The sequence below is a fragment of the Emys orbicularis genome, chromosome 1, assembly GCF_028017835.1.
Source record: "Emys orbicularis isolate rEmyOrb1 chromosome 1, rEmyOrb1.hap1, whole genome shotgun sequence".
Taxonomy (NCBI): domain Eukaryota; kingdom Metazoa; phylum Chordata; order Testudines; family Emydidae; genus Emys; species Emys orbicularis.
The window spans coordinates 122,643,335-122,662,738 of record NC_088683.1 but is presented as its reverse complement, the minus strand read 5'-3'; the positions used below and the strand labels follow the sequence as shown (position 1 = coordinate 122,662,738).

The 19,404-nt window shown below is 42.7% G+C and overlaps 1 protein-coding gene across 1 annotated transcript in view; it reads right to left on the bottom strand.

The window, feature by feature from the left end:
- The window catches only part of PIK3C2G (phosphatidylinositol-4-phosphate 3-kinase catalytic subunit type 2 gamma), a 321,727-nt gene that overhangs the window by 56,074 nt on the left and 246,249 nt on the right, over positions 1 to 19,404 (bottom strand). Inside the window, exons 28-29 of the mRNA XM_065420952.1 lie at positions 17,899 to 18,007; positions 5,599 to 5,674 (exon numbers count right to left, since the gene is read on the bottom strand). Of these exons, the coding sequence (XP_065277024.1) occupies positions 5,599 to 5,674; positions 17,899 to 18,007 (185 nt within the window). The remainder of the gene's footprint in view (positions 1 to 5,598; positions 5,675 to 17,898; positions 18,008 to 19,404) is intronic.

The window sequence follows — 19,404 nt, the reverse complement described above, 5'->3', positions numbered from 1 at the left end:
CAGCACACCTTGAAGGTAGGTAAGTCTTATTCTATCTTCTACATCCTTTGCTTTATCTCACACCTTTCCTCTCAAGACCTGTTTTAACGATCTACCATCAAAGGCTGATGGAACCAGTTCAGTTTGAGTGGACTGGAGTAGAATACTGCAAAAATGACCAACTGCTCTACTGACAGTTTGGTAGAGAATTATAATCCTCCTGTCCTTGACTGTTGAAAGATTTGCTCCTAACACCCTCTTTCCTAGCTTTGGCCTCATAAGACATCAAGAAATACTGATGGCCTGCAAAAGATGAAATACTAGGAACACAACAAGAAGCACATATGAGCACGTGCAGCAGAGAGAGTTGTCATGTATCACAAGGAATAGTACAACAGTCTGGTCTATCTAGGGCTGAGTCCCACATTAAGCACTGGGAGTAAAGTCTGCACAGGGAGGTGCAATGCACATCTCCCCATTCAATGAGCCTGGCTCTTGTTTTAAAAGGAGACAGGTCCTATTTCTCTGCTGGTATAAATGGGCACAACTTTACTGACATCACTGGTGCTGCACCTCATTGTGCCAACACAGACCTTGGCCTATATGTGAACCATTAGAAACGACAGCAACCATTTCATTTCTTCACAGTGTATAGCTGAATGGTCTGGAATTTTAATACTTTCAGCAGATGTAATTCAGTAAGAGAAAAATAAACAACATCACTGAATATCAAAATTGTTTTGATGGATATTTTTGCACAAAATAACACTTTTTTTTGGTCATCATGAAACACCTTAGGCAAAATCATTTTTGATATCTGTTCCCCCCATAGTGGGCTAAGGGTACCAGGATGTGTACAATATTGATTATATTTCAGAATGCATCCCAGTGGGAATACTGCATCTGTATTCATGACAAAGTAAATTTGGCACTGAGTTTTAATCTCTTCATTGCTTGGAGCACAGTACAAATTCATACATTTTAATTTGTATTTTGCTCTCTTTAATGAGTGTAATTACCTACAATCTTTGAACATTAAAGTGATGTAAGTGAAGGATGTTGTCAATCAAAATTCATAATTTGCTTGTTATGGGGTATTGTTTTTATTTTATATTCATTCTAACTAAGAGACAGGGCTGAAGGACAAATCACCAAGTTCTCTCTCAGGCAAAACTCTTATTAAAGCCAAGTGGAGTTTTGCCAGAATAGAGAGAGAGTAAAAATGGAGGCCTGAATCATCCCATATATAGTAAAATCTCCGGGAGGGGGAAGGGAAGAGGGAAGGTGTCTCCACACAGAATTCTCCTCACAGAATTTCCCTCCTTCTACACCATCACTTCACTAAATAAAGGGATGGGCTTTACTCCTTGAGAATATGCTCAGGGCCCACCTTCAAGCCAGGAAGATCCCAGGGCTTCACTGTACCTCTCCCCATAGAATAACAGAACCATAGGGTTAGCAGCGACCACCAGGGTTATCTAGTCTACCCCCCCCTGCCAAGATGCAGGATTTGTTGTAGCTATCCAGCCTCCTTTTGAAACCTCCAGTGAAGGAGATTCCATGACTTCCACAGGAAGTTTGTTCAATTGTACTACTGTTCTTACAGTTAGGAAGTTTTTCTTGATATTTAATCTAAATCTGCTATGCTGTCGTTTGAACCCATTGCCTTTTGTCCTGCCCTCTGTGGCAAGAGAGAACAATTTTTCTCTATCTTTCATATGGCAACCTTCAAGTATTTGAAGACCACAATCATATCTTTTTTCCAAACTAAACATACACAGTTCCTTCAGCCTTTGCTCATATAGCTTACATTCCATCTCTTTGATGATTTTAGTCACTCATCTCTGGATCCTTTCCAGTTTCTCTATATCCTTTTTATACAGCGGTGACCAAAATTGGACACAGTACTCCAGCTGAGGCTTAACCAGCACTGAGTAGAGCAGTACTATCACCTCCTGTGACTTGCATACTATTCCTCTCTTAATGGAACTCAAAATTACATTTGCTTTATTTGCAACAGCATTGTATCGTTGACTCATGTTGAGGTTGTGATCCACTACAACTCTCAGATCCTTCTCAGCAGTGCTGCTGCCAAGCCACTTATCCCCCATTCTGTATTTGTGTGTTTGGTTTTTCTCCCTTAAGTGTAGCACCTTACATTTGTCTTTGTTGAATTTCATTTTGTTGTCTGTAGCCCAGTTCCTCCAATTTATCAAGAGCCCTTTGAATTTTAATTCTATCCTCCAAAGTATTTGCAATCCTCCCTAGATTTGTGTCACCTGCAAATTTGATTAGCATGCTCTTTATTCCTACATCCAGGTCATGATTAAAGATGTTAAATAACACAAGACCCAGAAGAGATCCCTGTGGAACCCCACTTGAGACCTCCTTCCAATCTGTCATCCTTCCATTAATAGCTACTCTTTGTTTCCAGTTGTTTAACCAATTATGCATCCACTTAATGGTAGTTCTACCGAGCCTGTATTTCTCCAGCTTACTTATGAGAAGGTCATGTGGAACTGTGTCTAAAGTCTTGCTAAAATCCAAGTATATTATGTCCACTGCATTCCCCCTATTCACCAAACCAGTTACCATGTCAAAGAAGGAAATCAAGCTGGTTTGGCATGATCTGTTCTTGGGAAATCCATGCTGGCTGTCAGTAATCACCCCTTCATCCTCCAGGTATTTGCAAATGGAATGTTTTATACATTGCTCTAGTAGCTTCCCAGGTATCAAGGTCAAACTGACTGGCCTATAGTTCCCCAGCTCCTCCTTTCCCCCCTTTTAAAGATGGGCACTACATTAGCCCTTCTCCAGTCTTTCAGTACCTCTCCTATCATCCATAAGCTTGCAAATCTCAGTGGCTCTGAGATTTCTTCAGAACCCTAGGGTAAATGGCAACAGGCCCTGCTGACTTGAATTCATTCAAATTAGTCAGAAGAACTCTGCTGTATTCTTTACTTGTCCTGATCTGCATTTATTTCCCTTTATTTTCTATAACAACTTCTCTACTCATGGGGTCATGTTATTTTTTGTATGAAGAGTGAAGCAAAGTAGGCAGTGAGAAGTTCCGCCTTCTTATCATCTTCCGTTACCGGCTCACCTTCTCCACTAAGCAGTGGGCACACACCATCCCTGATCTTTCATTTTTGCCTGACATATTTGTAGAACCCCTGCTTGTTGTCTCTAACACTTCTTTCCAGTTGTAACTCATTCCTTGCCTTGGCTTTCCTGACTTTGTCCCTACATACTTGTGCTATTCCCATGTATACATCCTTACTGACATGCACGTCCTTCCATTTTCTGTATGTATCTCTTTAGGGTTTTAGATAGCTAAAAAGCTCCTTGTGCAGCCACATTGGTCTCCCGTGGCTCGTCTTAGCTTTCCTCTGCATTGGAATAGCATCATGTTGAGCCTCTAGTATTACATCTTTCAGGAACTGCCAGCCCCCTTCGACTCCTATAGAGTTGAAGGGGGCTGACAGGGGGCTCCTAGACCCACAAACACCACTTCCCATTTTCCAAAGGAAGTTGAGGGAACAGTGCTCTGCAGGTGGCTACTCTGTATGCAATTTAGGGCCTTCTTTGTGTTCTGTGCTGGTACAATGCCAAGCATAATGGAGCCCTGATCTATGACTGCTACTGAGATACAAACAACAAATAATAATGTGCAAGCAGGGGGAAATTCTCCTCCATAGCCAAGTAAAGACCTCAGGATTTGGACATTAGAACAAAGAGAACGGGCATTATCTACTCCAATCTGCAAAATCTATGTGAGTGTCTTACTCTCAAAATCTTTAACAATTACAATGTTCTCTGTTTTCTAGGGTAACTGGAGATGAATATTCCTGTAAGACACAGATTCCTTGCTTATTTAAAGCATCATTTCCCAAACTTTTGAAAGCCAAGTTCCCCTGCAGGCAAATGGCTCCCTACACCCCTATCTCCGATTATTAAAGACCTATGGATCTTAACTTGTACATCTGCTGTATCCCCCTCCCTCTGGCTAGTCTTATGTGGCCCCCACATCACCATAAAAATGTAAAGAGTTAACCAACAGGTTGGGTTATAGATATGATAGCTTGGTAGCTCACTAAATACTCGGAAAATAAATGCTGGTCCAGTTCACAGAGTGAAAGGTTTTCTTTTTTAACCCATGTACCATTGGCTACATAATGGTTATATGGATGGTCCACTGGGTTCAATTCCCTGCTCTTCCACAGACTCATCATGTGACATCAGTGTCTCAGTCCCCCATCTGTAAAAGGGGGGTAACAGTAGTTCCTGATCTCTCAGGGGTGTGGAAGAGAAATACATTTAAGACTGCGAGGTACTCAGATATTACAGTAAAAGAAGTCATAGAGAGATATAGAACATAGCCCATGAACCCAGGCTACAAGCTGTATTAAAGCTCTGGCTTGGATTTTTGCAACAAAACTCTTCTCTTGTCAGTGCTTTGCATCCTCCCAATCCTGGGCCATGTGGGTATCATCAGAGCAAACATTACCAGTTTCCAATGGCCCTAAGGGAATTGATGGGGTATAGAGATGGCTTGGCCACGGCTCTTGTGCTGCAGGGAGAGGGGCAGTAGGAGCCACTATAGCAATTCTACACCACCACAGGATCTCCCTACACAAGGGGAATCCTCCAGTGGCTGGTTAAACCAGAATTAGAATTGCTTTGTGTCACTAGAGTGGTATAGCCAAGGAGCAGAGCCTCAGTCTGTAAAGAAGAGGAACAAGCACATTGGACATGGAAGGGATGTGGTATTATTAGCAGCCACTCAGTTATGAAATGTGGATTGCTGGGTATCCTGGAGCTTTCTTATCACTTGGAATATACAGCAAATGGCTGACCTGTTTTGGTGCAAGCAGAGTAGAACTGTGGCCTTCAGCATTAGCTTTTATTTCCCCCACCCCCCAAGTTGACTGCAGAAGATGAGCTAAGAGTCAGCATTAGGTAACAACAAAGCCAAGAAGATAGCTCATTGGTGGGCCTTCAGGACAGAAGAGGGAGGTGGTTAGGAATTTAGACATGTTAAGGAAACAATGTGCAGAGTATTATTAATTACAGAGGAGCAGTATATAGCAGTGCTATTTCTATAAGTAATAATGCATACTTAGGCAAGATTAACCACATGTTCTGTTATTTACATGCCCCGTTCATTGTGAAATACCCTTATTGACAGGTCATCGCTAGCATATATTATTCTTCCCCGTCTCAACACATGCATGATACTTTGTCATGCTTCAAATTCTCCTTCTTAAGATTGTTATATGAAGAGGGGTTTTAAGAAAAAAAGGTTCCTGGCCTAGTTTGTTTCAAGTGTAAATATATATTTGCTTTAATTATGACGTAAGTATAGCTAGAAATAATACAACTGGTGGAGGAGGGGACGTCAAAGCCAATTGGGGCTGCAGATTGTATTAAAAAAATATGTGTATGAACTTTTACGAGTCGGGAAATAAAAAGTGAACTGAATTACTTACTGGTTATTATACTCACATTTACAAACAAAAAACACGTTTACCAGTGGGTTCGGTTAGACCCACCTCTGCATTGCAGTATTCAGTGTCACCAATTACTTCTTAAAGTGATCAAAATTAATAATTTACATACCTAGGCTAACAAGTACAGATTCTTCCGGCCAGTCGGTTTTGGACCCATCGAGGAAAAAGCTGAGGACATGCTCATTCTGAAATCAAATTAAAAAACCAACAGAAATATTACATGCTGTGAATGGGTGGGGGAGGTGCTCCATTTTCCAACACTGGCCCCGAAGTGCTGGTTTGTCTCTTGCACATGCACTAGAGGAATAAGCAGGAAAGGGGAGCCTCTTCCGTCCCACTGCAGGGCCGCACGGCAGGATAGGGCCCTAGTACTCCCTTGGATGTTGCTCTATGAATCCAGATGCACATTTGCATCCCTGAGTGGGGTGTAATCACAGCCCCGGCCATCTGTGTAAAAACTGGGTTTGACAGCAGGCACTAACAAGGGTGCATGCTCCCCCTTTTTGGGGCAGCAGGAAAGAAGCACACCTGAGGGAGTTGCACCTTGGCCCCATGAGCCATCCTGCCCTGTACTAGCTGGATGACTCAGGGACACTACGTCTTTGCTTCTTCCCATCAGCATGCCTCACAACACCAAGGCCAAAACGTGGTCTCAGATTAGTGTTTCTAGCTGGTAAATATGCTGCAAAAAATGTCATCACCACCCCCTGTATAGCCCTCCTGTGGAGAGGAAGTGGTGCAGAAGGTCTTGCATTGGTCCCCTGCACACAGGGTGAAATTCACCCCATGCACTGGACCAGTGTAAGGCCTGTGGCACCACATAACTTAAGTGGTGCAAATGTCTTCTGTTGGCTTTCTGTACCCTCTCATTGTAACAAGGCTAATAAAGAGTTAACTTCCTGACAGAGGTCAGACGTGCAAATTGGAAGAAGACGATAATTTTTCACCACATTGTTTAAAGAGGCCTCACCTCTTGTGCTGGATTACAGATTTTATTTGTGTTAACTGACCCACAGTGCTCTAGTAAACAGATGTAAAAGGTCGTTGAATTCAGTTTTAGACCAGAAAAGCAATAAACCAAATCCCCGGGTCTCAAATATTGTGCAGTGCAATAAAAATGTGAATTTCAAAATGAACACTTATAAGAGTTCTGAATCAAAGCTGGACAGTAATTGCATTTTATTAGCTTTTTCATAAAGCAGCATGTCAGATTGTCCATGCTTTAATGTGGTTAGACTAGCCACGTTTATATTAGTGTTACCAGGATTGACACTATAACAAACTGGATGCTGCACAAGAGCCTTTTCAGATTCCAGCATTCAAATGTCACCAGCATTTTACAGGGCTAAGAGAAATAAGATGTCTCTTATCAACAGCATGTCCTGCTTCAGTTTGACAAAATGCAGCAAGAGACAAAAACAGAAAAAAGAAGAGCTTAATGACAAATGTAGCTCCTAGAGCAATTAACATCTGGGATTAGCAGACAGAAGAACAAGGAACATATGCTCAGCATTCAGATATGATTTAACAATTTGGATTTATTTTGACATTTGTTTTTGCTTTTTATTTTGCTGTTTGAAAAATAAAATCTCCAAAATGCTTTTAAAAATGTCATTTTTCCTTGATTCAAATAGGAGAAGACGTGATTAGCAAGAAAATGCCAGTACTCCAGATAACGCCGAGTGTTGACAAGCACAAGGTAACTTTCATCTTCTGGGGATATCTCACATGTGAACACATACACTGCTTCAGGTAGTAGTGTCATCTTGAACTTTTATTAAACAATAGGGTTATTCCCTGTGGGACCCTTATTTGCTTTTTCAGCATAAGTGTCTACAGGCAGGTGTAGGGAGACTCAACGTTTGAAGGAGTATATTTTTGGCAGTTTATTTATTCCTTATTGAACAGTATGAAAAGAAAGCAGATAAATGTAAGTAGTCATCCTACCTTCACAAACTCGAGAGGACAGGTATGAGGAGGCAGAAGGAAGAATACCGTATGTTAACACATTTGAAAGGGAAATAAAAATTCTTTACTGAGGGTATGTCTACACTACGAGAGTACTTCGATTTTAGTTAATTCGAATATGTGGAATCGATATTACAAAGTCGAACGTGTGTGTCCACACTAAGGACAGTAATTCGACTTTGTGAGACTTTGTGAGTCCACACTAAGGGGGCAAGCGTCGACATTGGAAGCGGTGCACTGTGGGCAGCTATCCCACAGTTCCGGCAGTCCCCGCTGCCCATTGGAATTCTGGGTCGAGCCGCCAATGCCTTCTGGGTAAAAAAAAAGGGTAGAGGGTGCTTTTGGGTAATTGTCGTCATCTGTCCGTCACTACCGCCCTCCCTCCCTCCCTGAAAGCGCCGGCGGGAAATCAGTTCGCGCACTTTTCTGATTACTGACAGCGCGGACGCCACAGCAGTGCGAGCATGGATCCCGCTGCAACCATCGCTGCAGTTGTGGCAGTTCTCAACGTCTCGCAGCTTCTCATCCACCTTTACCAGAGGCAGCTGCAGATAAATCAGGAGAGGAGGCTACGGCACCACCGTGAGGGCATGAAGTCGGAGAGTAGCTCCGACCTCTCAGAAAACAGGAGACCCAGCGCCCAGGACATCTTGGTGTCACTGGGTCTTGTGGATACTGTGGAACGGCGATTCTGGGCCCTGGAAACAAGCACGGACTGGTGGGACCGCATAGTGCTGCAGGTCTGGGATGAATCCCAGTGGCTGCGAAACTTTCGCATGCGGAAGGGGACTTTCCTCGAACTGTGTGACTTGCTGTCCCCTGCCCTGAAGCGAAAGGACACCCGGATGCGAGCAGCCCTGACTGTCCAGAAGCGAGTGGCCATAGCCCTCTGGAAGCTTGCAACGCCAGACAGCTACCGGTCAGTCGCGAACCACTTTGGTGTGGGCAAGTCTACCGTGGGGGTTGCTGTCATGCAAGTAGCCAAGGCAATCGTCAAGGTACTGCTATCAAAGGTAGTGACCCTGGGAAACGTGGAGCTCATCATAGATGGCTTTGCCGTGATGGGATTCCCAAAGTGCGGTGGGGCTATAGATGGGACTCACATCCCTATCCTGGGACCGGACCACCAGGCCAGCCAGTACATAAACAGAAAGGGATACTTTTCTATGGTGCTGCAAGCACTGGTGGACCACAGGGGACGTTTTACAAATATCAACGTTGGATGGCCTGGCAAGGTTCATGACGCTCGGGTTTTCAGGAACTCTGGTCTGTTTAGACGGCTGCAGGAAGGTCTTTACTTCCCGGACCACAAAATAAGTCTTGGGGATGTGGAGATGCCTACTGTGATCCTCGGGGACCCTGCATACCCGCTAATGCCCTGGCTCATGAAGCCCTACACTGGCGCACTGGACTCAGGGAAAGAACTCTTCAACTACCGGCTGAGCAAGTGCAGAATGGTGGTGGAGTGTGCTTTTGGCCGTCTCAAGGGGAGATGGAGAAGCTTACTCACTCGCTGTGATCTCAGCGAAACCAATATCCCCATTGTGATAGCTGCTTGCTGTGTGCTCCACAATCTGTGTGAGAGCAAGGGGGAGACCTTTATGGCGGGGTGGGAGGTTGAGGCAAATAGCCTGGCTTCTGATTACGCCCAGCCAGACAGCCGGGCGATTAGAAGATCCCAGCGGGACGCGCTGTGCATCAGGGAGACTTTGAAAGCCAGGTTCCTGACTGAGCAGGGTCTCCAGTGACTGTTTAGTTTGTGGACACAGATGCTGAACCTGCCCCCGTTTCTTTAACCAGTTACTGTTGACTATCCTTCCAAGTTACATACCCCCTTCACCACCTTCCCAACAAATAAAATCTGTTCTGTTTTGTTAATGAACAAGGTTCTCTTTCTTACTGTTTTCGCGGGAATGTTTTAAACCGGGGACGCAGACTGTGGCGGGGGGCAGGGTTAGTGTTTTGATGCAAATGATGCTTCTAAACTCCGGGAATGACAGGCTCCGCAGTGCTGGATTGATTGTTTCAACGGAGCCTGCCAGCAGTCCTGGGCGGGACTGCGTGTATGTGTCGGCCAAGTGACTTTCTGGCAGGGGGCGGAGGGTTACAGACCCCCGTGCTGCGTGGCTCTGTGATCCAGGATAAGGGCCGCGTCATAAGATCTCTAACTGCCCTCCCCCGCCACAAAGTCACAGATCAACCCCCCCGCCCCCCAGAACATGAAAACCACCTCCCAGACTGACCAGGGTAACTGGTGACTGCACTATGTATGTGTCCTGATGCTGGACCTGCCCCCGCCTCTGTAGCCTGCTAAAGGTGACTGTCCTGTCCAAGTAACAAACCCCTTCCCCCCCTTCAGACAGAATCCCCTCTAAAAGACACTCTCGGAAACAGTACTTAACAGAAACAGATGTTTTATTATGAACCGCACATGAAAAGGGGGGGGAGGAAACTTGGACGGTGGCTTGTGTGAGATGGGTAGGAAAGGACTTTTCAAACTTTGTGGAACGAGAGCATCCTATTGCTGCAGCAGTCTGCAGGGGCTGACTGAAAGTTTTAACGGCCCTTGCCGCCCCTCCTTCTTTGGACTTTTGGTGAGGGGGGTGTGGGACTTGGTGGCGGGGGAGGGCGGTTAGAGATAGACTGCAGCGGGGCTCTGTCCTCCTGCCTCCGGTCTTGCAGAACATCCACTAGGCGCCGGAGCGTCTCCGTTTGCTCCCTCATTAGTCCAAGCAGGGTTTGAGTAGCCTGCTGGTCTTCCTGGCGCCACCTCTCCTCCCGTTCCATGACTAGGATGGAATGCAGTGCCTCGTAGAAACGGGATGTGTGGGGCTGGGATCCGGAGCGTCCGTTTGCCTCTTTGGTTTTTTGGTAGCCTTGTCTCAGCTCCTTGATTTTCACGCGGCACTGCGTTGCATCCCGGCTGTATCCTCTCTCTGCCATGGCTTTAGAGATCTTCTCGTAGATCTTTGCATTCCTTCTTTTGGAGCGCAGCTCTGAAAGCACGGACTCATCGCCCCACACAGCGATGAGATCCAAGACTTCCCGATCAGTCCATGCTGGGGCCCTCTTTCTATTAGATTGCACGGCCATCTCTGCTGGAGAGCTCTGCATCGTTGCCAGTGCTGCTGAGCTCTCCACGCTGTCCAAACAGAAAATGAGATTCAAACTGTCCAGACAGGAAAAGGAATTCAAATTTTCCCGGGGCTTTTCCTGTGTGGCTGGTCAGAGCATCCGAGCTCGGACTGCTGTCCAGAGCGTCAACAGAGTGGTGCACTGTGGGATAGCTCCCGGAGCTATTACCGTCGATTTCCATCCACACCTAGCCTAATTCGATATTGCCATTTCGAATTTAGCGCTACTCCTCTCGTTTTTGAGGAGTACAGAAGTCGAATTTAAGAGAGCTCTATGTCGAACTAAATAGCTTCGTGGTGTGGACGGGTGCATAGTTAATTCGATGTAACGGCGCTAAATTCGACATAAACTCCTAGTGTAGACCAGGCCTGAGTGTTCTGTCTTTCTACTTCCTCTTGCTTTCTCTTTCAACACTAGATGGGTAGATTTATATTGGTGACACAGGAAGAGTACTGAGTGGGAAGAGCAGAGGGTTATTTCGGGTTACCATAATTGCAAGTTCTCATTTTCACTAGTACCTGCAGCATCATTTAAGAGCACATGGCAAATGGTGCAAAATCCCATGACAGGCATAAACATAAAGGGCACTGTTCATCCCTGGTGCCTCATTATTCATTTCAAGGCATGAATTTGCCTCATTATTGATTTCAAGGCATGAATTTTGCTCTGTGTGTGTGTGTGTGTGTGTGTGTGTGTGTGTGTGTGTGTGTGTGTGTGTGTGTGTGTGTGTGTGTGTGAGAGAGAGAGAGAGAGAGAGAGAGAGAGAGAAAACAATGATGTACCCAGCATGGTAACAACACAAATAGGAAGACAAGAAAGGTTAGTGTTGACAAGTGAAAAGGAAAAAAAGGGGCCTCTGACAGCCCAGGACCAAAGAGCAGATTGGGCAGCCCACATAGGGCACGTGAAAACGCTGCCAAGGCCAAGGAAAAGATCTCCAAAGTATTTGTTGTAATAGGCATCCAGCCCATAACTGCTTGAGAGACCGCAACTGCTCGGCAAACTGAGTGGAGGCTGGGATCTTAAGTACTGGGAGTACATCTGCCTAGTACAGGACACGCTCATTTAGTCTCCATTTCACCAAATAATTTAAACACACGCTTAGGTTCATCCCTATTCAGCAAGACACAAACACATGCTTAACTTTAGGCTTGTGCTTAAGTCCAATTGCAGTCAATGTCAATGGGACTTAAGCATGTGCTTAAATGCTTTGCTGAACAGGGACAGACTGATGTATTAGAGCCTGAGACAGCACATGTTAAATGAACACATATAGTATGTTTTGTAAATGGTTGAGCGCCTGCATTCCATTAAAGATTAACTGCTAGTGATCAGAAGTGTTTCGTGTTGTTCAAATGGTTTTGGTGGCCTCAGTACATTTCCAGGTATTCATGTTACAAAGACACATCATCATGAGTAACTGACCCCTGTGTTGTCAATTTCAATATAAGCCAAGGAGTGAATTGACCACGAACACTCAACTACTCTTTCACAGAGAGAAATGTTCTCCCCAGGTCAGTAAGTTTAGTTTAAGTCCCTTAAAACAATGCCTGTACTAGAAATTTCAGGCAAATCTCCCATCATTGGTCTTATTTTTATCTAATAAAAATATAATCTGTAAAGTTTAATGGTTGATGTTCACCTGGTTGAATGAAAAAGTCGAATATTCTATTAGGGAAATCTATGTACCTGAGCTGTGGGTGTGTCTCTGTTCAGAATTCATCAATATGCTCAGCTGTTAAAATTGAAAGGACCAAATTTCTGCTCTCAGATACGCAGGTATAAATCTAGAACTCCTAATTCTACTGACTTTAGTGTATATATTCTGGACTTACACTGGTGTAACACCGTAGACTTTGGCCAGGCATCTCTACAGGAGCCTAAGCAAAAATTATCTTAATACTTGGGCAAATAAATTAATCATAGTCAGATTTCTAGCCAGCAATAATTCCAGTAGAAAAAGAATCAACCTGATCTGTTTTTTCAGCTGTCTGCCTATCTTCTCTACTCGTGTTAGAGTAGGTCTGGAGTCAGAGAACTCCCATGATTCTGTTATAGTTCAACAGGCCAGAGAAGCAGCAGGAAAGAAAGAAATCAGAAAAAGCTGACCCTGCTGCAGCTATGACATCTTCAGGAAATGATAGGGGAAGATAGGAGACTTTGAGCCCTATCTATTTTGGCTCTGCTTGATTGCAGTGTGTACATGAAAAGTGAAAATTCAAGGGAGCCACACACTTCAGACCCTCATTATTTCCATCACATTAGAGAGACCCCATGAAATGAACGCTGGAGCCATTTTCTGATTTCACTTGCATTGGTAAATCCAGAGTAGCTCCAGTGACATCACTGGGTTATTTTGGATTTACGCCACTAGGTACATGAGGGGAGAATTTGGCCCTGGAGGTTATACAACCTTCCGCTATAGTTATGAGGGATTTCTTTGCTCAAGTAAAAGGAAGATGTGAAAATAATTAAAAATACAGGTATGTCCCTTTTCAATCTTAATTACTTTGATATTGCAAAGCATTAGTTAGACTAGCAAAAGGTGCAAAATTATCGGCCTGTTTCTCATTTATACTAAGGTTTTAAAGTGGGTACTGATGTAATTTACAGCCATTTCAATTGACACCCACTGTAAAGCATCTTTACATTACCAGAGTGGTGTAAAAAGACTTCAGTATAAGTGAAAATCAGGCCCTGTATGTTTCAATGTGCTAGAATCACATCTGATATTAGCAGTACAATTTAAATGAAATCAATGGACTTTTAGGTGTTTACACTAATACTGAATTTGGCCCAATGTTTTTAGAAGTATCTTGTGGATAAGTAAAAACAATTGCACACAGGAAAACAAACAAACAAACAAACTTCACCTTCCCCACAGCTAAGGTAGTGTAGTTTGCTAATTGAGCTTTCTATGAAATTTTTGAAAACCCAACCCATCTGCCCCCCAAAACAAACCAATAACCTTTATGCATGAACTCAATGGGACAAATCAGGTATGTTTAATTAAACACATACATTTTGGCAGGATCGGAACTGAAATCTAAAATCTGTGAGCTGCATGAGCACACTGTAAATCCAATATATGGAAACCAAAATAAACACCACATATTTTTTAAACAAGAAGAGATGAGAAAATAATCCATGCCCAGCTGAGTAAGTTTATGAATTCTAAACAGCAAACCCTCACACACACTCAGGTACATAGATTGCTAGTTTCCTATTTATACAAAATATTGAGGACTGATAAATTAACATTACTTTATATTCAGTTTCATAATTGAAGTTAGGCTTTTTGTAGGCCAGGGACAGCTGCAACTTCTCCCTTCAAACTACGCAGAAAAAAATCACCTTAGTCAACAACTGACATGTTGCTGCTTGACACAGGACCCAAGAGCTGACTCAATTAATGGTCCCTTAATTTGGTTTTGACTCCTTAGGGAGTGGACAGTCTCCTACAGCATGGCATTAAAATGATGAGCCACTGTGACAGCCCTAATTTATTTGATATATTATGACTTTTGGGTTGTTATGGACCTGCAACCTCCATTTAGCCCATCATTCAGCTAGAGTTAGCAGCGGGCATAAAAAAAAAGGGCTGTCTGTGAATGTCATAGATTTGATTTACACTGAGATAATGTGTAATTTTGTTGTTCCCATGGGTCAAATCTTCAGTTTATTGTGTCTTGATGTTTCAACTAGTTTCTGGATTGCTCTCCCACAATAAGACACCACTTGGCTGCTGTCATTTAATAAGGCAAAACTGCACGAGTCCAAATATTTCTGAACATGTTCTCATGTTTATCCATGATTATTGCCCCAGTATATGCAACTAACCAACCAACCAGGATATTGGTGCAAAAGTGCAATGCAGAGGAAGGACGTGTAGGGAAATTATATAGAGTCCCAAGGGTCTTCAGCCCACCTGGGGACTTCTGAAGGTGGCTTGCCCTCTCCCCAAGGCTCTCAGCACCTCTGTCCTCTCCTTAATTTGGAGAGGAGGGGTGGAAGGGAGGTTTATGCCCTTCTTCAACAAGCGTTCTTGGTAGGGGAGCCCAGGCCCCCTCACTCCACCCGGCTCCAGCCCAGGGTCCTATGAGAGACAATAATATCAAGTGCCCTAGAGCGCCTTGAGGCGGCCTCCCTGGGTCATTTCCTACCATTCACCTCTCCCCAAACGCTCAAACTCTAACATAAGACAGCAAAACAACACAAAACAAACAAAAATTTGAATCTTCAGCCCAGCTGCGCTCAGATGCTAACCCCTTCCTTGCAGTGAGGCCTTCTGTGGCACCCTTGTTCAGGAGCTCTCAGGGTAGGCATGTTCGCCCTCCCATCTGAACTGTCTGGCTCCCTTTTAAACTCCTCTTCCAGTCGGATCAGGCTCTGCAGGTGTAGGGGAGTGCTGTCAGCTGGGCCAAGAACTGCTCCTTAACCCCTTCAAGTCTAGTGTGGGGTTTATAGACCCTGTCACAGTATGTGAATATACTGTATATTCCCTCCCCCTGCCATGTTAAATCAGTTAACAGAAAAGGCCAGTCTTAAACATAACACTGTTTCAGTAATAGGCACTTCGTTTGGTCTGAAAAGTATGCACTCACATGAGTCAGTGAGAAAGCTGAGTGTAGTCCAATTCTCTTTAATTCTAGATTTTTTAGTTACATAATGATAAGTCTGAGTTTGCAGTACCTCCTGCAAAAGCAGAACAAGAGTTTTCACAGTTGCACAAGGTGACAATTTATGTCTAGGCAATCAAGTTAATCAGTTTAGAAATGGCAGACAGAGGTATTTATAATTAAAATCTCTTCCACTTTTTGGGTCTCCACAGCCTGAGCCCACGCCCTAGGTCTCAACCTGGCTAAAACACAATTCAGTAGGACAAAAATTGTCCAGTCAATAGATGTAAAAGACAAAGAGTTTCATTCTATAGGCATCTGCACTTTCAAGGCACACCAAACATTTATTCTTCACAAACTCCTTAATTATTTATTACTACACATTTTTACTAATGCATAGTAAAAATACAAGTAACTCTTGAACAGAGAACTATCATTAGATTTGGCTTAGACTAGGCTTTCTAGTCGCATGAAAAAAAGGACAGATTTGACTGGAAAGTTGTCTGAGATGAGAAGACAGACAGAAGCAAGTAAATAGGAGATTTTCTTGATAAAAAATGATTGTAATAAATACTTTCTGCTTCGAACTTTAACCAAACATCCACTATGAGGAAAGGGAAAGTTGATACTATTTAAAAAACATGGATCTCTCAGCCATTAATATAAAGAAAATTACCCACTGAACCAGTCTCCTTGATCTAAATATGTTAGTATGTTCAGAATATCTAACATCCCCTGGCAAGAGAGCTACATTAAAGTAAAACATCACAATTCAGTGGTTTTGGAACACCAGTGACTATATAAAGATGATCACTAGAATTACTGGTTAGATACATAATGGGTAGAAAGATAATATACAGTAACATTTTACAGATGAAAACTATCCACCTATTATTCCTTCCATTAATATGGCCCACTGAGTCTTGTACTCCATTAACTACAGCACATATTCTACTGTTAAAGATTAGTTTCTGTCATTTTAATAGTTGTCCCTAAACTCTCATCTCCTTGGCTCACAGTTCTTGTCTGCACTCGAACTGAACTCTGTGTATCAGCTGAACCACTGGTAACTGGTAAATTGTGCATCCACACTAACCATGTTTGTGCGGTTTAAGTTTTGCCCTCTATCCACCAGAGCACTGTTCTAAACAGTTTAATTTACAGTGTCCTCTGGGTACCTACCCTGCAATTCCCACTCAGCTCCCAGCAGCAGTGCATTCTGGGAGCTGACTCAAGGCCACTAGTGCTCTGTGGGATGGTAACAGGAGGATTAGATGAATTATTAAACAAGATGAGCGGCAATGTGTTCTAACTGGCTATTAGACCATTTCTAGGGGGGTTTTGTGTGCGGACACAAAGGATTTTACAAATATTCAGAGGCGATGTGTGTGTGTGGGAGGGCATGCAGCTGCTTGGCTTGTACTACGCATGCTCACTAACATCTGCTGAAGCCACTGCCCTCACTCTGCCCTTTCCCCCCTCACACCCGCTATTGGCAAATACAGATCGTCTCTGCAAATATTCAAATGGCTTCTACCAGTTTAATTTCCCTAGTGTAGACCATGTTATAGTTTTTGCACTGTAGTGCCTGGCCCAAATTGAAAGCCAGTCTACCTGAGGTAGGCCTAGAGCACAATTAAGACACAGAGACTTTCACTTCTAAGTCACTAGCCTGAAACATCCTAAGATCACTAATGACCAAAAAGAGCTCATGTGAAAAACTGGTGGTCTTAGTCCCATTGCATTGTAGGGCAGGGTCTATACATCACATAAAATCTAACCCAAAAACTCTGAATTTTTACTGGCAATCTCAGTAGAGAGGCCAAGGACTGAACTGACCTGGAGTCTGAAGTCTCCTCTCCAAGCCTGAGTGTTGCTTTATCATGTGGATGTTGGCTATCTTTGGAAACCTACTGACAGTTCCTATCTACTGCTGATCTCCAATCCAGGATTATGCATTATTATTAAAAAGAAAACAAGCTCTGATTGTTATTTCACCTGGCTAATTTCCCTTTCCTCTTACATTTCTACTGTGTGGGCACAGCTGCATAAATTATTGTGCTGGGTGAGTTTTCCTGTCCAGCAAAAATTTTCAAGATTTAAAAAAATTGTCCATTCCAAATCAGATGAAAAGTCAAAATCTCAAAATTTTTATGACCCTAAAATCAGAAAAATATTTCTGTTAGGTAATTTCAGTGTTTCATTTTGATAGTTTTGAAACATTCTGTTTTGATTTTGACCTTTAAAATTTTTTTTTGTTTTTTACTATTAACTTACATTTCTAAATGTAAAGTCATTTTGAACCCAAAACCAGAACCTTTTGTTTAGAAAATGTTGAAATGGGATGTTTTCACAATTTCAAAACTTTCCCCCCCCCCCAAAATAATTCTGAAATCAGGAAATTGTTGCAACTAATCCAAAAAGATTTGGTTTCCCTGAATCACCATTTCTGATGGAAAACATATTCTGTCAAAAAATTCCCAGCCAGCTCTAATAAATTATTTTTCAATCGCTTTGTTGTCTGTGGGTGGTTAGTCCTGTTAAATTATATCATTGTTCCGCCTCAGAAATGGGTGTAGCACTGTCTGGAGTTGTCATTTTATATAGGCTGTAGACAGCTTTGGGATTTGTTTGGCAGAAAGCTGCTAAAAACAATATAAGCTATTATATGGAAAATGATCACGTACATTAGACAGGTTGCTGGATCCACTCAATAACTGCTTCACATAGAGATTTAAGTCTTTCATTCTTTTGTGTTCAAGATCTGTAAAAGGTAAATGCCACCAGTGCGGAAACCTGAAACAGAGAACATGTAGACATTTTATTTCTCCTGCAAATTGTTTCTCCTGAAAAAATATTATATTGTTTACTTTATGTTACATAAGAACAGCAGGACATCTTTAAGATTTTGTTTTAATTATTATTTTTATTTAAGGAGAGGGACTGTGGTCCAGAGGGTGGGGCACTAGAGTTGGACTCCGGAGACCGAGGTTCTGATAATGACTTCTTGTGTGACCTTCAGCAAGACGCTTCAGCTTTGTGTCTCTCTTTCCCATCCCATCCTTTGTCTGTCGATTTCATTGAAACGGCCAGATTTTTAAAGGTATTTAGGGCACCTAATAGGCACCTATCTGCATCTTTAGATGCTTATATACCTTTAAAAGTCTGGCTCTAAGTGCTTCAGGGAAAGAACTGTCTTTGTGACTGTACAGTGCCTAGCACTGATGTCAGCTGATGGCTCTAGGCCTACTGTAATAAAATACTACTATTTCTAATAATAATGAATGACAAAGAAGTATTAATGAAATCTTGCAGCCTCTCATCAGTAGCTTTGCTTCCTCCCTTGTCTCCAACCCCCATCTCTTCTGTCTATTTAGATTGTAAGCTCTTCAGAAAAGGTTTTGTCTCATATTAGGTATTTGTACAGGGCCTATCACAATGGGTCCCTGATCCCCACTGTGGCCTGTAGGTGCTACCATAAAACAAGTAGTATATGAAAACACAATAGATAATAATGCTCTTTGATTGGATTTTATTAATATTAATTTTACTTTGGTTTAATAATTAAAAAACAATCTAGTAATTTTCTACGTCGTGATCCTGTACGAACTTCAAATTTTATAGCTATTGAAGATACCTAATATTTTAAATATTTTTTTCACTTAAGTGTAGGGTGAGCAGATAGCAAGTGTGAAAAATCAGGACAGGGGATGGGGGGTAATAGGAGCCCATATTAAAAAAAAAAAGTCCCAAATATCAGGACTGTCCCTATAAAATTGGGACAGCTGGTCACCCTACTTAAGTGTGTTATAAAAGCTACATTTAAATCATTACATTCCTCTCCCTTCTTTACAGGCAAAGCATGGCTCGATCAGCCAGAAGGTTAGCTTTCTAACAGTGCACCTTATTGGATTACATTAACCTTGAACTGGAAGGACTATTTCTCTCTCAAGATGAGGGAGTGTCTTGTGCGTCTCAGAAGAGCTATCTGGTCTAAATTGCATGTGAAGGTTTTGAGATATGGATTACTAATATTAAAATGAGATTGTTAAACTAATATTATGCTTTGTATCCTCTCGTCTACATGATTTACAACAGTGGACGTTTCAATTTGATTGTATTAAATTTCTCATCACCACTCCAGGCATTTAACAATGACTCGTTTACATTCTCCTTTTTCCAGCATAACCCTG